This window comes from Triticum aestivum, chromosome 2D, assembly GCF_018294505.1.
Source record: "Triticum aestivum cultivar Chinese Spring chromosome 2D, IWGSC CS RefSeq v2.1, whole genome shotgun sequence".
Lineage (NCBI taxonomy): Eukaryota > Viridiplantae > Streptophyta > Magnoliopsida > Poales > Poaceae > Triticum > Triticum aestivum.
Window position 1 is genome coordinate 104645674 of NC_057799.1, and position 22474 is coordinate 104668147.

The 22474-nt window shown below is 50.5% G+C and overlaps 1 protein-coding gene and 1 pseudogene across 1 annotated transcript; both read left to right on the forward strand.

Annotated features, from left to right (window-relative positions):
• The first annotated feature begins 5608 nt into the window (after nt 1-5608).
• Nucleotides 5609-7987, forward strand: LOC123051952 (suppressor of disruption of TFIIS). The gene is made up of 8 exons (XM_044474967.1): nt 5609-5791; nt 6205-6270; nt 6382-6447; nt 6539-6636; nt 6763-6888; nt 7020-7214; nt 7338-7403; nt 7503-7987. The coding sequence occupies exons 2-8, from the start codon at nt 6225-6227 to the stop codon at nt 7653-7655; spliced, it is 750 nt and encodes a 249-aa protein (XP_044330902.1). The 5' UTR covers nt 5609-5791; nt 6205-6224; the 3' UTR covers nt 7656-7987.
• A 1758-nt stretch (nt 7988-9745) lies between these two features.
• Nucleotides 9746-11969, forward strand: LOC123051954 (uncharacterized; annotated as a pseudogene).
• Nucleotides 11970-22474: the final 10505 nt, after the last annotated feature.

A 22474-nucleotide genomic window follows, 5' to 3' on the forward strand; every position in this document is an offset into this window, starting at 1 on the left:
CCCCCCTCCTTGACCTCCTGGTTCATCCTCGTATCATCGTTGTCTGGCTACTATTTTACTCTTGGGCGTCTGAACACGTAGCAGTAAAACAACTTACTTCCAAGGTTAAATGTGAATGTATATGGTTTTACGGGTTAGGAGACCAAGGTATATAGAGAGAGAGCTGAAGGACAAGACAAGATTTCACTGCAGTGAGATACTGCGTAGGCCAAACAAAACTTCGCACACTAACTTGGGTTCAGGGACAAAATGTATACGGTTTTGTTGACTTTTGAGTCAAAGGATTCGTAAAGGAATTTTGAGGGATTCCAGTCCTTCATTTTTTTTCTTCTAATTTGGGTTTTTTGATACGTACGATTCATTTGTACTATTCCCTCCGTCCTGAATTAATTACCAGATACATCTGTATCTTAACAAATTTAAGACAACAAATTTGGGACAGAGGTAATAGTTTTCATAGGAAAAGTTTCATCCACTTTAACCTAACTAGTAATAATGTACGTGCAATGCACGTTTATATTAGGTAGGATATTAGTTGCATGTTATATTAGGTAAGATATATTTGTTGCAAGTTGGTATTATCGTTACTTTTTTTGCGGAAATGGTAGGATATTAATTACATGCCTGATTTCATGGGATAGCGTTGAATCAAAAAGTGTTTATAACCAATGGCAGTGGTGGGTAATTAAAGCGTTAAACGTGTTTGGTGCTCAACATTGGAGCGATTTGAACCGCTAGATAACATGATTTGACGGTCGAAATGATTTGGATCTGCCCCTTTGGGTCTTTTTATATTGGTATAGATGGCAGTGGTGGGTAATTAGAGCGTTAAACGTGTTTGGTGCTCAACATTGAAGCGATTTGAACCGTTAGATAACATGATTTGACGGTCGAAATGATTTGGATCTGCCCCTTTGGGTCTTTTTATATTGGTATAGATGTGGAACTCCTTTGTTTACGCGTAAAAAAAACCTCTATTTTTGCTGGGCACAATCAAACACTCGGTACTAATCCGGCGATACTAAAATTGTCATGTCACAACATTCCTATATTCTTACTTTCCACGCGTTTTGCAAATCATATGAATTAAGGAGGCCCTTACAAGTGTGTAGACCAAGACTCAGCCTGTTTGGTAACCTTTGGGAAGGGAATTGGGAGTTCGCGCGAGGGAGTTTATTGAGGGAGTAGGTGTGGGAAATAGAATTTTATTCCCACTCCCTTGTTTGATATATGATGGGAATTAGTTTGGGATGAAAGTCTGTCCTAGAATTGACAGGGTCCTCACAGCGTGTTTAGTTCGGTGGAATTGGAAAGAGGGAATGGTAGTTTGAGGCATAGAGAGTTTAATTTATTTGTTTGTTTAGGTGAAATGGGAAGCAGAGAAGTGAAAGGGGAATTCACATGTAGAAGTCCCACATATCTATTACCTGGGGAGGGCTGGTAATTGATTACCTGGGGGAGGACTGGTAATTAAGATGGGAAAGGGAATTAGAGTTAAACTCCCATTCCTCTTCCGTTAGTTTGCCAAACAACCTGTCATGGGAATAAATTGGTGGGAATTTGCAACCTCAACTCCTATTCCTCTTCCCACTTAAACTCCCACAGCGTGTTTGGTTGGGGGTAATTAGAGCTAGGGAATGGGAATTGAAGGGGTACGAGACTTTAAATCTATTGTTTGGTCAGAGAGATTGAGAATTCATAAGGGAATAATCATGAGACTTGAGATTTTGACTCCCCCCGTTTTATTAATAGGGGAAGGGGTGGGAGTTGGGAGGGAATTGTTTTAGTGAGTCAATCTTAACCACTCATCATAGCTTATTTTAACTTCCTTTGTCTAGTCCTTCGTCAATTCCCACGAACCAAACAAGGGAATACAATCTGTCCATAATTCCTACCCTGCGCCAAACAGAGGACTGGGAATAAAACGACTCATCCCATGTCTAATCTCAATACAACTTCCTATTATAAACTGCCATTCCCCTTCCCAAATATTGCCAATCAGTGGACTTTTATTCTCCTTACCCCTCAACTTCCATTCCCCATCTCTAATTCCCACGAAACAAACACACTGTGAAGAATCAAACGTATACCCTGACAACATTTGAGAGACCAACCTAGACACTGCCAACGGTGAGGGACCAACATTGTTAGCACTACTCCCTCCGATCTGTATTATTTGTCGCTCAAACGGATATATCTAACACTGATCGGAGGGAGTATTATAATTCCTGGCATACATATGTGGACACAAATATTTCACCCCCATGTCCAACGAAAAGGCAGGTTCTCTCAAAATTGTTATTACCAAAAGGCAGATTCTCCTTTTGCACGCATCTGCGACTGCAGTTGTTAATATGGCCCGAGGATCATATACAGGCCTAATTAAACTGGATCGTCCCTCGTCACACTCACTTGGTGGCCAGGTAGCTCATCTCCACTAGCACCACCACGCACGCACTGGCCATGACACTGAAAATGAAGGCCGACGCGGCACCCAACAGGAGATGATCCTCTACTCATGTCTCCATTCTAAGAGCAACTCTAGCAGACCCCGCAAAAATACGACCCGCAAAACGCGTTTGCGGTTTCATGAAGATCGCGTTTGCGGGTCAAAAACATGCGCGGCCGAGCAGAACCCGTATCTAAACCTACATAATTTGAAAGTAGAACCCGTATCTAAACCTACATAATTTGAAAAAAATACTTTCACGGGAGAAATTGCACAAACATAGTTCATCACATGATCAACAAACTACAAGTATAGCTATACTACATACTATGTTAAACTAGTACTAGGGGGATCGGATCTGACGGCGGCGAGGTCGCGGCAACTAGACGACGCCGTGGAGGAGCCGGACGCTCAATCCTCCTCGCCGGAGCTGCACAGATCGACGTACTTCTCCGCCTGCTCCGCGCGGATGCGGCGCCGCTCGTCAGCCTTCTCGTTGGCGGCGACCGCCTGCCGCCACTCGAGGGTTTCGAGCTCCTCGGCGTGGCGCCGGCACTCCTCCTCCTCGCGCACGCTCCGCTCGGCGATGGCGGCGGCGACGGCGGCGAAGTCCGCGACGTAGTCCTCGGGCCCGACGACTCCGCGGCGGCCGAGCGGAGCGGGCCCCTCGGGCTCCTCCTTCACCGGGACGAAGGCGAACGGCGCCGGCGGCTCCGGCTCCTCCTCCTCGTCCGACCACTCCCTCTTCACGGGGAGGAAGCCCGCGGCGGCGGAGGAGGAGGATCCGGCGTAGGAAGACCGCGCGGAGGAGAAGGACGGCGCGGAGGAGAAAGCCCGTGGTTGGTCCACTTCCGGGCGTCGCGCTTCCTCGCGCCGTCAGACCGGACGCGGCGCTCGCGCTCCGGGTCCCTCTCACGGCCGGATCTGCTGCCGGAGCCGCGTCGGGAGCTCCACATTCGCCCCCACATGGCGGCTGGAGGCGGGGCGGAGGGTCGCCGGCGGCGAGAAATTGGGAGAGGAGAAAGGGGAATCGGGTGGCTCGCGGCGGCGGGGATAGGGTTTGAACCCGCAAAAGGGTCGCGGAACCGCACTTATAGTGCTCGGGGCGTGCGGTTTGCGGGCTGCGGCAAAAAAATTTGTGGGCCGGGCGAGTATGCGGGCTCTGTTCTGGCCGGAAAATTGGCCCGAGCCCGCATACTCGCCGGAATTTTTGCGGGCCGGGCGTTTTGCAGGGTCTGCTAAAGTTGTTCTAAAGAAGCTTTATGCATGCAAACTTGTCATTCTGTCACTCTCACATAAACTCTGCGGCTCATGCTCTCTCCATCTCGGCAAATTTGACAAATTTGACCTGTGGATGAAATCAAATCATAGAATGAACTGCCCGTGAAACTATTTCACGCGGCTGACCTTTTTGTGTGACGCCCGACACGAAGGCACCACACTACACTGTGCAACACCTCACAGATAGGCGCTACACGCCTGGCCAGCGTTGCACCCCAGACTGCCTAAAAATTGCTAAGTCATTGTGCAGAGCCTAAGAGCTAGGCGCTGCACTGTATAGTGTGGCGCCTAGCTCTCAGGCGCTGCACTAGTGGTTGCACTACAAAATGAAGCAACCACTAGTGCAACGCCTAGAAGCTAGGCGCTACATTGTATAGTGTGGCGCCTAGCTCTCAGGCGCTGCACACTGACTTAGTAATTTTCGGATCACATGGGTGCGACGCTGGCCAGGCATGTAGCGCCTATCTGTGAGGCGTTACACAGTGTAGTGTGGCGCCTTCGTGTCGGGCGTCACACAAAGAGGTCAGCCACATGAAATAGTTTCACGGGCAGTTCATTCTGTGATTTGATTTCGTCCACAGGTCAAATTTGTCAAATTTGCCCTCCATCTCCATCCCCATCACACGCAAAAGGATAACCAGATCAAAACAGAGAGCTCGATGCAAATCGACGCGTAAACAAATGCCGGGACGAAAGCGATGCGATCTTAGTCTGATCATCACCACCCCGGGCGCGCTAATAAGAAATGGTAAGCCGCCGCCTCTTCAAAACTAGGGTTCTTTGCCTCCCATCGGCGCCGGCGCCGGTCCGTTCCGCCTCCGGTGGCCTTAGGGCCATGGAGGCGGAGTGGATCTCGGCCCTTGCCGGTGGAAGGGCTCCGTTTTCATATCTTTTTTCGAGCTTTGTTAGGGTTTGGGTTCTGCTCAGGAAGGCGAGACGGCGGCGGCTCCCTGGAGATGGAATAAAGGTCTCTCCGTCTAGTCTCCGTTCCGGTGATGCATGTAGCATCATCGGTGGGCGTGTGGAGGTGTGTCTCCGGCGGATCTGTCTTTAGTGGATTTGCTCGGATCTGTTCGTCGTTCGTCTTCGTTCGTGTGTCTTCAGGTTGGATCCTTTTGATCTACACTTTTCATCCGCGGCGGTTGCTGTTCTGGTGCGTTGGTTCTATGGGACCTTAGCACGACGATTTTCCGGCTATCTACTACAACAATGTTTGCCCGGCTCCGGTGAGGGAGGGGCGATGACAGCGGCGCGCCTTCGGCTCGCTTCAGTGTTTGTAATCGTCGCTAGGTGGTCTATGGATCTGGATGTAATTTTTATTATTTCTAGAGTTTGTTGTACTACCATGATGGAAGATGAATAGATTGAAAGTTTTTTCGAAAAAAAATAAGAAATGGGACACACGTCTCCTGGCTTTTTCATGCTCGCGATCCCACGGTCGAGAGTCAACAAATCACCATACCAATGAATCATACTATAGGCCATGACGCACGCCGGCCACGAGTGGATTCCTCCACACCGAACCCTACACTCATAGTTTAACGGCAATGCCACATCACCGATGGCTACCCGATCGTCCGCTGGCTTGGTCGGCGGCGCCCAAGCTGAACTAAACCAAAGTATATGTGCTTTTAAAGGAAATTGTTGGCCGATCCGATCCTATCCGACGCCAACTCCACCAGTATGATTATGAACGATCGATAATCAGAGCGGTCGCTGTCCAGCACGTCGTCGTCCCCTCGCGTAGGAGAGCACTTTGCCGAGCAGAGAAAGAAAAGAAGCGGGAGAAGGCAGGAGCGGAGCCGGCCGGTGGTGGCCAATAATTTGAGGCTCGGCTCCGTGGTGCTTCCATCATCGGATAGCACCCAACCACCGGACCGGTGTCACCTTCCAGAGACCAGATAAAGCCCATCCTCGTCATGCCATGTGTTGCGACTCTGATGATCCTTGTTGTATAAATAGAGGGGCCGAGCTAGGCGAAATGGCATCCACTACTCACCTCACCTGCGTAGCGTGCGTGCAGCTGGTGCCCTGTCTTCCACTCCTCCGTTCATCGTCTAGGTACATGTGCATGCCATTGCTGGGTTGATTACAGCTTACTGGCTCAGTTGTTGTTTCTGCCTCGACCTTCCATCTCTTTCTTGCTAGTTTGTTTGCTCACTGGCATGCTGACGCTAGTTCGATCATCTAGTTTGCCTCCGTTGTTTTATCTGCATCAGCTCGCGAGTTCAGAACCTCTGTCGGGGCAAACTCTCTTCTCTATTATGATCATGCCTTCTGCGGCTGGTTGTACTGATGCAGGTAGTAAGAAAGAAAGAAAGAAACACGACCGGTTGCTAGGACAATTCTGAACAAACTGACATGCTCACAAGAAAATACGAGCATATAGCAAGAGAAGAGTGTATTAGTACTCCTCAGCAGCTCCCCAAATTTAACGTTGTTTCGCTGACGACTTTCTTTCGTCACGGTTGCAGACGGTGTCCACTCCGTGAAGATGGAATCCTACGCCAACGGAGCCAAATTCGATTGCCTGCTGTTTGGTACGTCTATAACTGACGGTTCTTTCATTGCACTGCTATCTTTCGATCATGGAGTTCTCTGCCAGAACTTTGTTTCTGAACCCCTTGTTGATTGTTTCTTGAAATGTTCAGACATGGATGACACCCTCTACCCACTGAGCTTAGGGATCAACCTAGCCTGCCGCAAGAACATCCAAGGTAAGTGGTACTAATAAACTTACACCAATCCTCTGTTTTCATGCTACAGAATTTGTGTGCTCATATACTTGTAGTATCTACCAAATCGCAGACTACATGCTGAACAAGCTTCAGATCGAGGAGAGCCTGGTCCCCAAGATGTGCCTGGATCTGTACAAAGAATACGGAACCACGATGGCCGGTCTGAAGGTATATATGCCCCCAGAACGCTCAGATTGCCATTTTTCTCCTACAAGTTTCTGCTAGTTCATGTACATAGTCTTCAAGCTACAGATTACGTTTCTAAATAGTTTCATAATCCTGTTCATGTGCCAGCTTATGGGCTACGATTTCGACTACGATGAGTTCCACGCCAGCGTGCACGGTAAACTGCCCTACGAGAAGCTGAAGCCGGACCCCGTCCTGAGGAACCTGCTGCTTTCGATGCCACAGAGGAAAATCGTAAGCTCATAATCGTTCTGATGTTTCTTGCTGCATCAGCAAAAGAAGTCAACGACAGTTAATTGCTGCATCTGTTTCAAGCACCGAAAAATTGCTTCAGCAGTTACAGTTTGTTGTCCCATCCACTGCAGATATTCACCAACTCCGACGAGGCTCACGCGGCGACCGTCCTGGAGAAGATGGGCCTGGAGGGGTGCTTTGAGGGAATCATATGCTTCGAGACCCTGAACCAGAAGAATTCAGGTGACAAGAGGGTCCTGTGCAAGCCGTCGCTGGAGTCCATGGAAGCCGTGGTGGAGATCGCCAAGCTCGACCCCAAGAAGACAGTAAGCAGCTCAGCCATGGATTCCCTCGTCGCTTCTCCGCACCGCAGAACTGCAAAGCTACAGCTGCAATGGCCGTCGCTCAGTTTAGCAGCAGTGACTGACGAAACTGCCTTCGATTTGCAGGTGTTCTTCGACGACAGCCCGCGCAACATCGCCTCAGGAAAGGCGGCAGGCTTCCATACCGTCATCGTAAGCTCTCACAGTCCTTGCGTTAATCCCCACACCACTGGAGTACACGTCAGAAACTGATCAATAATGGCGAACACACAATCTGAAACGCTTGTGCAGGTAGGGAGCTCGGCGCTCGTGCCCGGGGCGGACGTGGCGCTGGAGAGCATCCACAACATCAGGGAGGCCCTGCCGGAGCTCTGGGAGGCGGGCGGCGACCACGTCGTCGACATCCGGTCTGCCGCCGTCGCGGAGACCACGGTGCTCGCGTGAGCCGCCGGCGCTGCCTGCCACATGATTGATATGCTTCGTCCGCCTTGACTTATGTATTAACAGAAAAATGGCGGAGGCGAACGGCTGAATCCAGGGAAAACCCGTATATGGTATGGTTTACTCGACCATAATCCATGGTGATCAGTGATCACTGATGAATGCGTAGGTATTGAATGTACAGGTGTACTACTTGTGTAGAGATGTGATCGAAACACATTAATAATAAGCACCGTAAATTCGTAAGGGTTCGCTCATTCAGACGGAAGCAATGGAAAAATTGCACGTGCCATGTGATATTTGTCTTTTTGAGTAAAAGATCCATATCTATTATACAAGTCCATTTTGTTGGACAAAGTATCTCAAACACAATAAAAATTACATTGCAGAGGTTCGTTGTTGAGCAGCGAAGGCGCTGCGAGCCGCAGCTTTGTAGTGGCATCAACGAACAAACGGCGATGACTAATTTCTGGGCCGAAAGGGTATCAAAGCGAATCAAATGGACTGCTCATCGACATTGCCTGTTACTTTTCAAACAAGAATTGCAAATATGTTTTTTTATAAATTTATTTCGATTTATAAACATGAAAATGTTCATGTATCTACTAAAAATGCCGTCGCCCGCTTTATATACAGATAAAGTATCAACTAGCACAAAAGAACCATACAAACACACACCGACACTACTCGGAAACCAACTATACAATAGAAGTTCACACCGGCAAACAGGAAACTAAAAACATGGACAAAGCAAAGCTAAATGAAGCACTAAATCAAAGGAGCTTGCTTTATCCTAGCAATGAGCACAGGCTTCCCGAAGCGCCAGGACATCACTGATCAATCAAAGCCACCGCTCCCTTGGCACACTCCAACAGCTGGGTCGGGCGATGTAGGAAGATGACATTAGCTTGAAGAAGGGGTCCAAATGACGACGCTTTCAAGGAAGAGCACAAAGCCCACGAAAGACGCCGTCGTCATCTCTGTCTAACCATGGTCAAGCATGACATTTACCGCACCCCACTAGCCAAACCCCGAGTCCCGCAATGGCAACCAACAATCACACCAATTCATCTTGGCTGAAGGAGACCACCGGCAGCCTGCTGGCTCGACGTTGATCCCGGCAACCCCCTGGTCCTACAGGGAAAAAAGGGGAGGCGAACAGTTGAATCCAGGAAAAACCTGTATATGATATGGTTTACTCGACCATGATCCATGGTGATGACTGATGAACGCGTAGGTGTTGAACGTAGAGGTGCACTACTTGTGTATTGATGTAATCGAAACACCTAGTAATAAGCACCATAAATCCATTGACGGAAGCAATCGAAAAATTGCACGTGCCATGTGATATTTTGTGTATCCTTTCTTTTCTTTTGAAAAAAAATCAGATCTATTATAAATAAAAATTCATTAAAATAGTACAAAATACCTCAAACATAATAGAAATTACATATATCCTTGTTATAGAGAAAAAGAACACTGGACAGGGACCTCGAATTGGTAAAGGTTCGTTGTTGCGCGGAGGAGGTGCTGCGAGCCGCAGCTTCGTAGTGGCTGCAACGAACATATGGTGATGACTAATTTCTGCATCCGGAAGGGTATCAAAGCGGAATCAAGATGGCTGGTCATTGACGTTGCCTGTTAATTTATACTTTTTAAATGTATATTTTCCGTAACTATGTCTCTAGACAAAATATATTTCTACTTATAAACATGATCTGAGTATAAACATTCGTATAAAATGAAATGTTAATCTTTTTGAAAATATTGTGCATGTGAAAGAAAAATGAAATGAGTTCATATGTTTGAGAAAAAAATGTTCCTTCGTGTCTTTAAATAAATGTTCATGCATTTGACCAAATGAGTAAACGAGAAAAGAAACAACAACAGGAAAGGTAACCACGATCCCTGTTGGGCCACTCCATAGATGGTAAAATGAATAGTATGCCCCCTACTGTTTGTTGTTGGGCTCGAATGGCCCGTGAAAGCCTAATAGATAGATCTCGGGAGTTTCTGTCTCAAAATAAAAAACAAATAGATAGATCTCGGGAGAATATTCCCCTTATCTTGCGCTCTTTGTAGTAGTACCCCTCACGCATCCCTCCTCCAGCCCTGATAAAACGGGATCGCATTTTTCTCTGGGAAAAATAAACTCCACACAGATCGGAAACCTCACCGCACGCCACAGCCTCCCCCGCCCCATCCGCCACCGTCGCCATGGGCAGAGGCCGAGGAGGCCGCAACCGCAAGCCCCGCAACTCCGCCACCTTCCGCCTCTGCCCGCGCCCCGGCGCCGCCGACCCCTCCGACCGCGTCCTCGTCCGCGTCGACGGCAACCCGTACCGCGTCCCCGGCCTCGACGACTGCTACTGCGCCTTCCCCTCCGCGGCCGCAGGCTATGACGGCGCCGAGCCCTCGTCCTCGCCCTCCGGGGCCGCCCTTCCCGACCACGTCCGCCGCGCCATCCTGGAGCTCGGCCTCCCCGACGACGGCTACAACTACCTCGCCCACATCCGCGAGATCCGCCCCTCGTACTCCTCCACCGGCGGCGGGGGCTCCTCCGCCGTGTTCCTCCCCACCCGCCGCGCCGCGCGCTGCGGCCTCCCGCTGAGCGTCAAGGTCCGATCTGTTTGTTCAATTGAGCACGCCGCGTAATTTCGTCCCTTCCAGGTGTCTGATCCTGATACTGTTATGTGCAGGCATACGACGCGCGTGGTGTTGATGTTGGTCTGGACAATGTCGCTGCAACGGGAGCGCTGATTCCAGTGGAGGAGGCCATCGACCCGGATGTCACCGAACTGCTTGAGGAGAGGGAGGGTGAGAATGAGGATGAGGAGAGGGAGGTGCCACCGGGGACCTTGGAGCATGAGAATGAGGAGAGCGAGGTGCCACCGGGGACCGTGGAAGATGACGATGAGGAGAGCGGGACCTCGGAGGACGAGGATTCAGAGCTGGAGGACGATTTTGTTATCATTGCAAATCAGCCCGAGGAGGAAGACCAGATGGATCTGGAGGATGATTTTGTTATCCTTGCAAACCAGCCTGACGGCGAAGAGCAGATGGACATGATGGGCAGCAGGTTGGAGCGAGGCAGATTCATGGCTGCCTTATGGGCATGTTAAAATGGTGAGCTTGCTACACCTAGCATTGTGTTTCTGGAAAGTGGTCAATGATGCAGTAGTTCCTGTTATTAGTTGATTATACTTGCTGGCATTCGTCTAGATACATCCGTTTGAGCGACCGGCCGGAGGAAGTAGTATTTGTGCTTCCTGCCAATATGCATGGTTTTTAGTTGCAATTATAGTTCCTGAACATCAATATTGATGAACTGGGTGAGGTAAGAAACAGCCATTAACACTAGGAGTTAACTTCTTCATGAGGAAGTCCATGCCCTGAAAGGACTGTAAAACTCAATTATGGGTAGACTAATCAGACTATCTCATCAAGTTTATGGATCAAAGCCACTGGTACGTAAATATTGTAGAGTGAAGCTATTCGGGTAGAGTAGTTGCTGTCTGTTTTGTCGTGTGAGGAGTAAATGGATGAAAACATGGTAGATAGTTGTTTTGTCGTGTGAGGAGTAAATGGATGAAAACATGGTAGATAGTGGGCTGATTGTAAGCAACATATTCGGACAGCTTATGCCGGACCTTTAACCCAATATTTGCACATCAGCTTCCGTTCTCTCTAGATTGAGTACCCCAATGTTCTGCTGCTACCACTAGAACAAACATACTTCCAAGTTTGAAGTTTCCAATCAACATTGTGGACAATTCATGCACTTCACTATAAGCCTGGCCTTTTTGGGCTTCAGCTTATATAAGTCTTATCTTTATTTTGTAAATTATTGGTGACCTGTAGACACGTATTCCTGCATCTGTGGTACTAGTTTCCCAATGCCCTTTTAAATTGCATACATAATCTTACTTTCTCCCAGTTTGTTAACCAAAACGTCGGTGTTTCAGGCTTGACTTATTTTCCACTCTGCAAATGGCAGCTTGCTTTGGGAAAGAATGCTGAAGTAAAGATGACCAAGGCTCAGAAAGCTGTTAGGGGTCCGTCCTTGTCGGCGCACCTTGTGTGCTGATTATTTATCTTATATATATTGTGTTGATAGTGAACTGTTCGTCACAGCAATTCGATTGTCAGTAGGAATAATATTGAACATTTGTGCCAAATGTTGCACGCACTAAGTTAGGTTTCCTTAGTAGATAAAAGTTATGGGTGATGTACGATATTCACCTTCTACTGTACCGCTCTCCCAAGATTATGTTTCAAAACTCGTAATCCAAGATGTACAAAGTTATGATCGTCTCATTGTGCTATGCTTGAAGTTTTTTCAGTTTGTGTTGGTGCATGAATGCTCTTACTGTTGAATATTGAAGATACTTACCACCTTGAAAAGCGAAAGGAATCCAAGGCCCTGTAACGAGAGCAACGGTGTAGTTTCAGATAGTGGTTCTTTTGAAAATCTCAATTGGTAGCAAGGATAACAAACATCACTTCGGACTGATCAAATACCGACTCCTGATGTGAAGCCGAATTCTATGACGGCGAAGCATCCCCCACCCCCTCATTATGTCATTGCAAAGTTAACGGTAACAAGTACATAAAACTCCCCCACCCCCTCCCCGACTCCCGTGTCGCTCCAGAGCGAGTGACCAGGGAGGAACCCTAGCCGCCGCCACTAGCAGCCTTGCTCGTCGGTGCCTTCAATGGGGGAATTTACTTGTTGGTGTGGCAGTGGTGGGTTGCCAGATCTAATCTGGCTCGCTGGTTCTTCCGACCAGCGATGAGGATGGTGGTGGCTTCTGTTTGTTCATGGCGCGATGCCTTCATGGGAAGTGTGTGGGACAATAGAGGTGTGGTTTGTGGGGGTGTGGTGTTGGGTTGTGCGCTCCTGTTGGAGGACGGCGTCGGCGTCTGTGAACGTCGTTTCATGGTGGGGGGAGGCTCGATCACTTCGACTACACGATAGGGTAACTTCTGGCGACTCCCTGGCAGCGCTCCTAGCGGGTGGATGCTCCAGCGTCAGCCCATCCGGGGTTGCAGCGGACTTCGTGGGCTTCGGCACAACGTCCTCTCCGGCGTGCAGGGGCGAAGTGCCTACCCTCCCCCCTGCTCTCATGGTGCTCGGTGATTGACTTGTTGGTGTTGCAGTGGTGGGTTGCCAGGTCTGATCTGGCTCGCTGGTTCTTCCGGACGGTGACGAGGATGGTGGTGGCTTTTGCTTAGTCATGGCGCGATGGCTTTTTTGGGAGCTGTGCGGGCAAGCGGAGGTGCGGTGCGTGGGGATGTGGTGTTGGGCGGTGCTCCGAGCGAAAGCTTGCCGGGCTCCTGCTGCTGACGGCGTCGGTGTCTATGGACGTCAGTTCACCTCCTTGGAGGCATCGCCATGGAGTCCACCCCTACACACCCTCGGATTCATCTCTTCGGATGAAAGCCTAAGGTCCTGTCCGGGCGACGGTGACAGCATTGTCGTTTCCCTCCTTGGGGCGTCGTCGTGAAGAGCATTGGATCCCATATGTGCACTCCATGGGCTGGATGCTCGCGGCATTGTGGACGACTGGTGTCCATCCGACGATGTGATGTTCTGCGTGGCTTCTTGTGTGGCCATGATGGCGGCTTCGCGCGAAGTTGGGTTGCAACTGCGTTTTGGTAGTCGGTCTCATCCGACGTGTTCGAGGGGTCGGCATGCCTCACTTTGTCTTCCTGGAGTCCGAGCTGCTGAGGCGGGGCCCTTGCAGCAACGATGACGCAAGACGGATGGGCGGTTCCGGTGTTGGCATAGCGCTTTTCTCCTGCAATGCTTGTCAACAGTCGGAGTTGCCTAGTTACCGGCGCGTGCAGTGGAATGTTTGGCATAAACAGACGCAGGCCTCGGTGCCCGTTTACGGTGAGGGCTACATCGGTGGTCGTTGATGGCAGAGTCGGAGTCGCCCTCGTGAAGGTATGATGACGCTGACACCAAGTTGCTATCTCGAAGACACTTTTCTGCTTGATGGTGTGTGCATTCTTTTGTGGGTTGACAGGTCACCTTGAATGCTTTGTTTCTGCGGGCGCGATTTGATGGTTTTTGTCCGATTTTCCATTAATTAATTAGACGACTTTTTTTCTTAATGAATGCAGAAATCCCACCATTTGAGAAAAAAGAACATTGCCGGTATCTCGTTCCAACCACGAACGCTATTGTTTCTAGGTTCGAAGTGCATGAGATGGATGCAACGGCACATGTACTTGCTGATGATTAGTACTCCCTTCGTTCTTTTTTACTCCACATATAAGATTTATGTCAAGTTGAACTTTACAACCTTTGACAAAATTTGTATAAAAAATATCTACATTTACAATACCAAATATACATAATGTAAAACTACATTTCATAATGAATCTGAAGATATTCATTTGGTATTGTAAATGTTAATATTTTTTTATAAATTTGATAAAAATAGAGATACTTTAACTTCAGACAAAAGTTATATGCAAATTAAAAATGGACGGAGGGAGTACTTAGTGGTAGTAACCTTCGTCTGAAAAAACCTGTTCCAAGTTTATTTCTCAAATGGATGTATCTAGCACTAACTTAATGCTAGATACATTTATTTAAGAGAAGTTTTTTTCGGACGGAGGGAGCAGTACTTTTCTACAGTGTTGAGGTAAGGTGCTGTCACTTTTTACCGAGCTGCAATCATTCGGTTAAGATTCATGCTCTGCGTTTCGATGACATCCAATAATGTACTCATCATATGATGTAGATGAGATGACACTGTTCGGGGGACACATCTGGTGCCATGATTTTCTCTGCTTTATAATGTGTCAGTACTGCTGCTTTATCATCCATCACATAAGTTATGGATGGTAAAAAATCACACAAGTCACCGGCTCCATCTTCAGAAACTGTGGAGCCCTGGCTTCCAGATCTGGTGAAACTTCACTTGGCTAGAGAGTCCTCATACCCACACAGATTTAGAGCATCTCCAGCCGTTGAGTCCCCCAGGAGCCATTTTTTCCGCCTCTTGGGGGCCTACCGGCAAAAAATATAGCCTGGGAGTGGAAAGCTATCCACTCGTTGCGTCCCCCCAACCACCACGCGAACCGCAAGTGGCTAGCGAAGCCGGACGGGGCGAGCAGACAGGGAGCAAGGCGGGCGCGGAGGAAGCCGCGGGAGGCGGAGCCGACCAGCCGGCGTGCGGGAGGCCGGCCGGGCGAGGCAACGAGCGGAAGGGGCCGGGCGAGGCGACGAGCGGACGGGGCCGGACCCGGCGCCGCTGCTGGAGCCGAACAGGGCGATGGTGAGGTACGGCGCCGGCGCGCGCACCACGGTGTCCCGCGAGGTCTCTGACGAGCGGAGATGCGGCGTCCTTCCCGCGAGCTCCGTCGTCCGCCCCGTCCTTCCTCCTCCGCCATGGCCGTCGGGGGCACGAAGACGTCGACGCCACCCTCCTCCTCGTCCGGCTCTTCCTCGTCGGCGTGTGCTTCTTGGGCGGGGGCAGGAACTCCCGTGGCCGCGCCCATGGCCGCGCGCGCCCGTGGCCGCCCCGGCCTTGCCTGCTCCGGCCACGGCCCCGCCTCGCCAGCTCCGGCCAGCGCCCGCCCCGGCCACGCACGGCGAGCTTTGGCCTCGCCCGCCCGTAGTACATGGAGAGTAGAACCGGGGGGAGAGAGAGTGTGGGCGTGGAGAGGAGAGAGGGAGTATGTTGCACGTGGGTGGGCCTGGAGAAGAGAAAGGGGGGAGAGAGAGGCTGGCAAGTGGGGCAGCGCCTGCAAAAAGCTAATGCCGGCGTCCCAGCTGCCCCCCGGCAGGTTGGGTGCGGGGTGGGCGTGCCGCCGCTAACTTTTGCAAAATCCGACGCAAAACGACGTCTTGTGAGCCTGGCTGGGACGTTTTTTACCCGTCGGAGCTAAAAGAAGGTGCCTGGGGCCCTGGTGGAGATGCTCTTAGGAGTTCTTCAACAGGCGAATGTGATACGCAGGTAATGGCAAATTTAAGTTACCAAGTACTGAATGTACGGAAAACAAAAAACATTATTTTTGCGATCGGTAAAACCAGCGTGGATCTAACGACCTGACTTTCGCATAGAGTTTACAACCTTGGACCGAAGTTTACCATACGAGGGCAAGCAGGCTTGGCCTAGGAACAGTAAAGTGTGGTGTCTAGTGCTCGAATGATGATGTGGAACGACAGGGTGACTTTTCGCTCCCCAGCGGGGCAAAATTCACTGTTTTGATCCTTATGCAAAAGTTTAGCCTGATTTAATCCTGCTTGTGATTTTCTTTAATCTGATCCTTTTGCTACCGCCGTAGACGTTAGCGATAGGATATAACAGGCTACCGCCATAGTCAACAGCAGTAAGAGTTTAGAGTATGTCCACCATGGCTTGCTGGCTAGCGCGTGCGGGTTGAGAGCAGTAGCTCTTGGGTTCGAATCACGCCGAAGGCAAAAAATGTTTTTTGACCCATAAAAATAGAAATAATGTCTAATAAATGTTAGATATGAATTACTGTCAAACATGTTTCTTTTACTTATCAGTAACTAGTTTTAACACTTGTATCCACGTCTCGACTCCTCCCGCGTCGCTCCCGTGGGCGACGGGGAGGAACCCGCCGTTGCCGCCCCTAGTCTCCCCCGCGCCCTCCCTCCTCCTCCCCCGCCGCCACAGGACGCGGTCGGGCGAAGCCCTGCCGTCATCGGCGGCGGCGGGTCTTCTCGCCCCTCGCGTGCAAGGTCCTGGCGCGGGCCGGGGCCGCTGGTCCGGGGTGCCGCGAGCTCGCGGGTCGCGGTGGCGCGGCGGAGGGCCCTTCGGCGGTGCTGTCGGGCTCCTCTGGTGGTGTGGCTGGCTGCGTCTGGGGTGGGGCGTGCCCCCGGCGCCGGTGGTTGCAGATCGAGGTACGCCTGGATCTGGTGACGGGCGGCTGTGGCGCGGTGGTGGCCGGTGGCGCTGGTGGTGGGTGGCGGTGCGGCTGTACGGGGCGCGGGTCCGGGCGGGGCTCCGGCGGATCTGGTGTGTGGCGGCCGGCGGGGGAGCGGCTCAAGGTGTTCCCAGCTTACTGGTGCTCCTTCGGCGGGTCCCGGCGGCGTCCGGGGCGCGGATCCTGGCAAGGCTGCCCTGGATTTGGTGCGTGGTGGTCAGCCTCGAGTTCGGCGGGCTGCGGGCGGCGCTGTGGCGCGTTGGCTACGGCAGCGAGGAGGGAGGATGGCGGCGCGGTGGCGCCACTCTTGGCGGTGGGTGCGGGGCTGCCATGATGGCGCGTGGTGCCGTGGTGGTTTTGCTTGCCGTGTAAGAGGTGGTTGGCGGTGGTGATCGGTGTAGAGTGCTCAGCCGCCTCCGGTGGTGATTGGCTGTGGTGAAGATGGGTTTGGTGAGCTCCGGGTGAAAGCCTAGCTCGACCTCGGTCGATGCCGGCGTCGACGACGTCCTAGGATGTCGTTCCCTTGTTGGAGGCGGCGTCGTGGAGCCCCTTCACCTCCCTCCTCATCTCAGCCACGGGCTCTTCGGGTGAAAACCCAAACTTCGGCCTTGGCCGAAGTGGGCGTCGGCGGTGTTCCTCGTCGCTTCCCTCTTGGGGGTGACGCCTTTGGAGGTCCGGTCCTTCATCTGCTGGCGGTGGCTCTGTGGCTTTGCAACTTCGTCGTCGGCTAGGCGTGTGCGCGGCCTCGGGTCCGGCGTGGAAGTCGAAGCGGTGGCTCCGGGTATCTCCTTCGTGTGGTGGTTGGCTTTGGTCGCGAGGGCGACATGGTCATCGACTAGGTGGGTTCGCGGCCTCGGGGCCGGAGTGGAAGCCGGTGCGGCGGCGCCGGAGATCTCGTGTGCGTTGGGTGTTGGCTTTGGCCTCTAGGGCGGCGGAGCCATCGACTAGGCTGGTGCGTGGCCTCGGGGCCGGTGTGGATGTCGGAGCGGCGGCTCCGGAGCCCAGTGTTCTGTTGTAGGGTGTCGTCTCTGGTCACTTGGGTGACGGTGTCGTCGACTCGAGTGGTGCGCAGTCTCGGGGCTGGCGTGTGCGTGTATCGCAGATGTATTGGTTTTCGGCCAGTTTTCCTTATAAACTGGTCAATTCTCTTCTTTTTAATGAAAAGGCAGAGCTCCTGTCGGTTGCTCGAAAAAAAAGTAACTAGTTTAAAAAAATGTTAGATACGGATTATTGTAAAAAGAAAACATCTACTTTACTTATCTGTAGCTACTTTTAGAACTCAAAAGATATAAACATATGAACAATTTTAAGATGGTCCCAAAGTAACACGCAGGACGGTTTGTTAATACTATCTTAGAACCAACGAATGATGTTAGTATATTTTTTTTCATGGTAATACATGTCTTATTTATATAGAATAAAGATCAAGTTACAAGGCACGTAAGCACCGACCATACATGACTGAAAAGATAGAAAAATCCTATGCAAAATACTAGCGTCTGTCACTTTCCTTCGACACCACCGAAGCGGCCACCAAAGGGTAAAAAGACAGATCACCTCTTCGCCCAAGCTCGACGCGGCTCCATCGCTGATCAGCAGCTTTACGGACCTTCAAAGTAGTTTGCCAAAAGCAAAACCATAGCCGTTGAAAGAATCAGACCGGGGCAACATGTCCCCGGACACGCCATCGAACTTCAGAACTGACACCCTCGCATGACGACGACGTCGGAGAAGGAAATCAGAACTGCCCGCCTTCGACCACAGACCCAACACAAGATACTCCATCTTTCAGCTGTCACTTGCGTAGACAACCGCCTGCGCGTACTCCTGAACGACAAAACCTCCCTGCTCCACCATGACATCGGAGACAACGTCACAGCAACGGGGACAGAGCAGAAGGAGAGACACACCTGATGGAGTCGCCGCCGCCGCCTCGTCAACACCATCCATGAACCCTAACGCTGTCGATCTGAGGGATCGACAGAGACACGATGCCATCAACTCCGAGACGCCGCCATGAAGGACACCGCCGGTGTGGGAGTGGGGTTGAGGCAGGTTTATTCGTCCGGGCGCCGCTCCCACCACCCCAACGACGCACCACGACCTAAAAATCCAAAACCTAACTACGGAGCGGAGGAACGGGGTCCCCCCTCCCTCCTGCCCCCGGAGCAGCGGCCGAAGGGGGAGGGGGCCAGCGCACCGGCCGGTGGAGATCGGAGGAAAAGAGTCGCCTCGCCCTAGTCGCCTGGTGGCGGCGGCGGCTAGGGTAGGAAAACATGATGTTAGTATTGCCTATTGGAAGGTCTCTATCACTTAAACCACAGGGTCAGTATGGGTAATTGGATATTGTACTACTTCTCAATATGGAAACAAAATAATATTAATGGAAAAAATATTAATTAAGGAAAGACATGATAAATGGTAATAGAAGTTGATTGGGCATTAAAATCTTGGGTTCATAGCGTGGAATATTCTTTTAGAGCATGGAGTATTTCTCTTGCACGTTGCTTCACTTACGGTAAAGATAAACCACTTCTATACGATGGAGAATACGCACCATTGGTGGCATCTTCATTCATCAGCTTTACGGTACATCAATTAGTCGTGCCAAAATTGGATAAGAGTTTGTCGTACGCTAAGTAATTTCAAAAAAAGTTGTTATTCAACCGGTCTAAGATAATTTCATTAATTAAGATGTTACTAATCGAGTGAATGTTATAATGTTATTTAAAGTGTGGATACATATGACATGACACATGTTTGTGTCGTGAAACAAAAAAATAAATATACAATTTGATTCAAATATTCACATAAATTATAAATCACATACATGAATATAATCAGATTGCACGCATGTTAAGGTTGTAAGTGCATACATATATTTCTACTATATGAATATAGCTCACACATATGAGAGTGGTACTCCAAACATTTTTTTAACATCAAGTGCTCCAACCTTTTTTAGTATGGTAAAAAAAGAAAGTGGAAACATTTTCTTGTTTTAGCGCATATCCCGTACATAAGGAAATATTCCTTGTGTGATTGTGTTGAGGAAAGAGAGAAGATCTTTTCCTGGCAATCCTTAAAAAAACTCTGTTCTTATAAATGATATTTACATGGTCAAAATTATCCTCAGTCAATCAACGATCGAGATCTAATAGTTACTGATAAGTAAAAAATAGTTAACAACAATTCATATCTAACATTTATTAGACATTATTTCTATTTTTATGTGTCAAAAGAAAAAAAGAAAAAAAAATCCTCCGGCAAGACTCGAACCAAAGAAATACTGCTCTCAACCTGCACGCGCTACCCAGCAAGCCATCATAAAGTTCTTGTACAAGGGGGAAACTCAGCCTAATTATAGGTTGAACTGGGCCCAGCAGCTACCGCCTGCCGCTGTGGCGGTAGCCAATTGCCACGTTGTTGCCACATCACTGTGTTGACCAAAAGCCTACCGCCGTTGACTATGGCGGTAGCCCGTTATATCCTACCGCCAAGCTCTATGATGGTAGCAAAAGGGTCAGATCCGATTTATTTTTTACAAACAGGGTCAAATCGGGCTAAACTTTTGCATAAGGGTCAAAGCAGTGAATTTGCCCCCCTCCCCCCCCCCCCCCCCGCGGGTGGATGCTCTCATGTCAGCGTCCTCTCCAGCGTGTAGGGGCGGGGTGGCAGCCCCCCCTCCTGCTCTCATGGTGCTCGGCAGTTTACTTGTAACTTGTTGGTGTGGCAGTGGTGGGTGTCAGACCAGATCTGGCTCGCTGGTTCTTCCAGCCGGCGATGAGGATGGTGGTGGCTTCTGTTTGTTCATGGCGTGATGCCTTCGTGGGAGTTGTGTGGGACAACGGAGGTGCGGTGCGTGGGGGTGTGGTGTCGGGCAGTGCTCCGAGTGGAAGCTTGTCGGGCTCCTGTCGGACAACGACGTCAACATCTGTGGACATCATTTCTTGGTGGGGGAGGCTCGATCACTTCGGCTACACAATAGGGCAACTTATGGCGACTCCCTGTCAGCGCTCCTAGCAGGTGGATGCTCTAGCGTCCATCCAGGGTTGCAGTGGACTTCGTGGGCTTCGGCACAACGTCCTCTCCTGCGTGCAGGGGCGAAGTGGCAACCCCCCTGCTCTTGTGGTGCTCGATGATTTACTTGTTGGTGTTGTAGTAGTGGGTTGCCACATATGATCTGGCTCGCTGGTTCTTCCGGACGGCGACCAGGATGGTGGTGGCTTCTGCTTGGTCATGGCGCGATGGCTTCCTGGGAGGTGTGCGAGCAAGCGGAGGTGCGGTACATGGGGATGTGGTGTTGGGCGGCTCCTGCTGGCTGACGGCGTCGGTGTCTATGGATGTCAGTTCACCTCCTTGGAGGCACCGCCCTGGAGTCCACCCCTACACACCCTCGGATTCATCTATTCAGGTGAAAGCCTAAGGTCTGGTCCGGTCGGGCGATGGCGACGGCATTATCGTTTCCCTCTTTGGGGCGTCGGCTTGAAGAGCATTGGATCCCATATGCGCACTCCATGGGTTGGACGCTCGTGGCATTGTGGTCAACTGGTGTCCGTCCAGCGATGTGATGTTCAGTGTGGCTTGTTGTGTGGCAACGATGGCGGCTTCGAGCGGAATTGGGTTGCAATTGTGTTTTGGTAGTCGGTCTCATCCGGCATGTTCAAGGGTCAGCGTCCTCACTTTGTCTTCCTGGAGTCGGAGCTGCTGAGGCGGGGCTCTTGCGGCAACGATGTCGCGAGACGGGTGGGCGGTTTCAGCGTTGGCCCAACGCTTTTTCCCTGCAATGCTCGTCAACATAGTCGGAGTTGCCTAGTCACCGGCGTGTACGGTGGACTGTTTGGCATCAACCGACGCAGGCCTTGGTGCCCGTTTGCGGCGAGGGCTACATCGGTGGTCGTTGATGGCGGAGTCGGAGTCACCCTCGTGGAGGTGTGATGACAATAACACCGGATTGCTACCTTGAAGACACTTTCCTCTTCGACGGCATGTGTGTTCTTTTGTGGATTGTCAGGTCGCCCTGAATACTTTGTTTTTGTGGATGTGATGTGACGGTATTTGTTCGATTTTTTTTAATTAACTGGACAACTCTTTTCTTCTTAATGAATGCAGAATCCTGCCATTCCGAGAAAAAGAACATCGCCGGTATCTCGTTCCAACCACGAACGCTATTGTTTCTAGGTTCGGAGTGCACGAGATGGATGCAATGGCCCATGTACCTGCTGATGATTACTCCCTCCGTCCGGGTTTATTAGGTTGGCCATAGTGGGGGTAATATAACCGGTAACATGCACTTGGGACTAGCAAACATGCTTATGTGGCACATAATTAAATAAGAGAGATGGTTAGAGTAACATAGGTAGATACCGTATCATGTTAAATGCTATGCTACTTTGTGTCATGCATGGCAATAAATATGGCCATCTATGATACTGTGCACTATGAAGGTAGTATCGTATACTAGTATCATATGCATTATACTAGTACATGTTACTCCCACTATGAGTAGCCGTAGGCCTCTGAGCCAGCAAGCCACGTCCCATTTTTATTAGTCCCGCTGTAATTAAGTCACCGCATTTTTCACTGATTCCGCTGCTCGTTGCGTATGCTGATTGGGAGAAATAAATACCCAGCCGTAGCATGCACTAGGGATGTGCGCGTGAGGCTTGCATGCGGCTGCATGCGGAGGGAGGCGAGACGATTCAATTAATTAATGCCGCTAATGCATGAGCTCTAATAGGCCGATTCAAAACTGCTCCACCACAAGAATTGTGCCTTGGTTCCAGTGATGTTGTCGGTGGGCCTAATAAACCCGGACGGAGGGAGTAGTACTTAGTGGTAGTACTTTTCTACAGTGTTGAGGTAAGGTGCTGTCATTTTTGGCAAATTTGACAAATTTGACCTATAGACGA

Excerpts from the sequence above, each read along its gene's own strand:
- LOC123051952 (XM_044474967.1), top strand. The coding sequence starts at position 6,225 with ATGGAATCCTACGCCAACGGAGCCAAATTCGATTGCCTGCTGTTTG. Across the intron at positions 6,448-6,538 it reads CTGCCGCAAGAACATCCAAG|ACTACATGCTGAACAAGCTT; the intron begins GTAAGTGGTACT and ends ACCAAATCGCAG. Across the intron at positions 7,404-7,502 it reads CAGGCTTCCATACCGTCATC|GTAGGGAGCTCGGCGCTCGT; the intron begins GTAAGCTCTCAC and ends ACGCTTGTGCAG.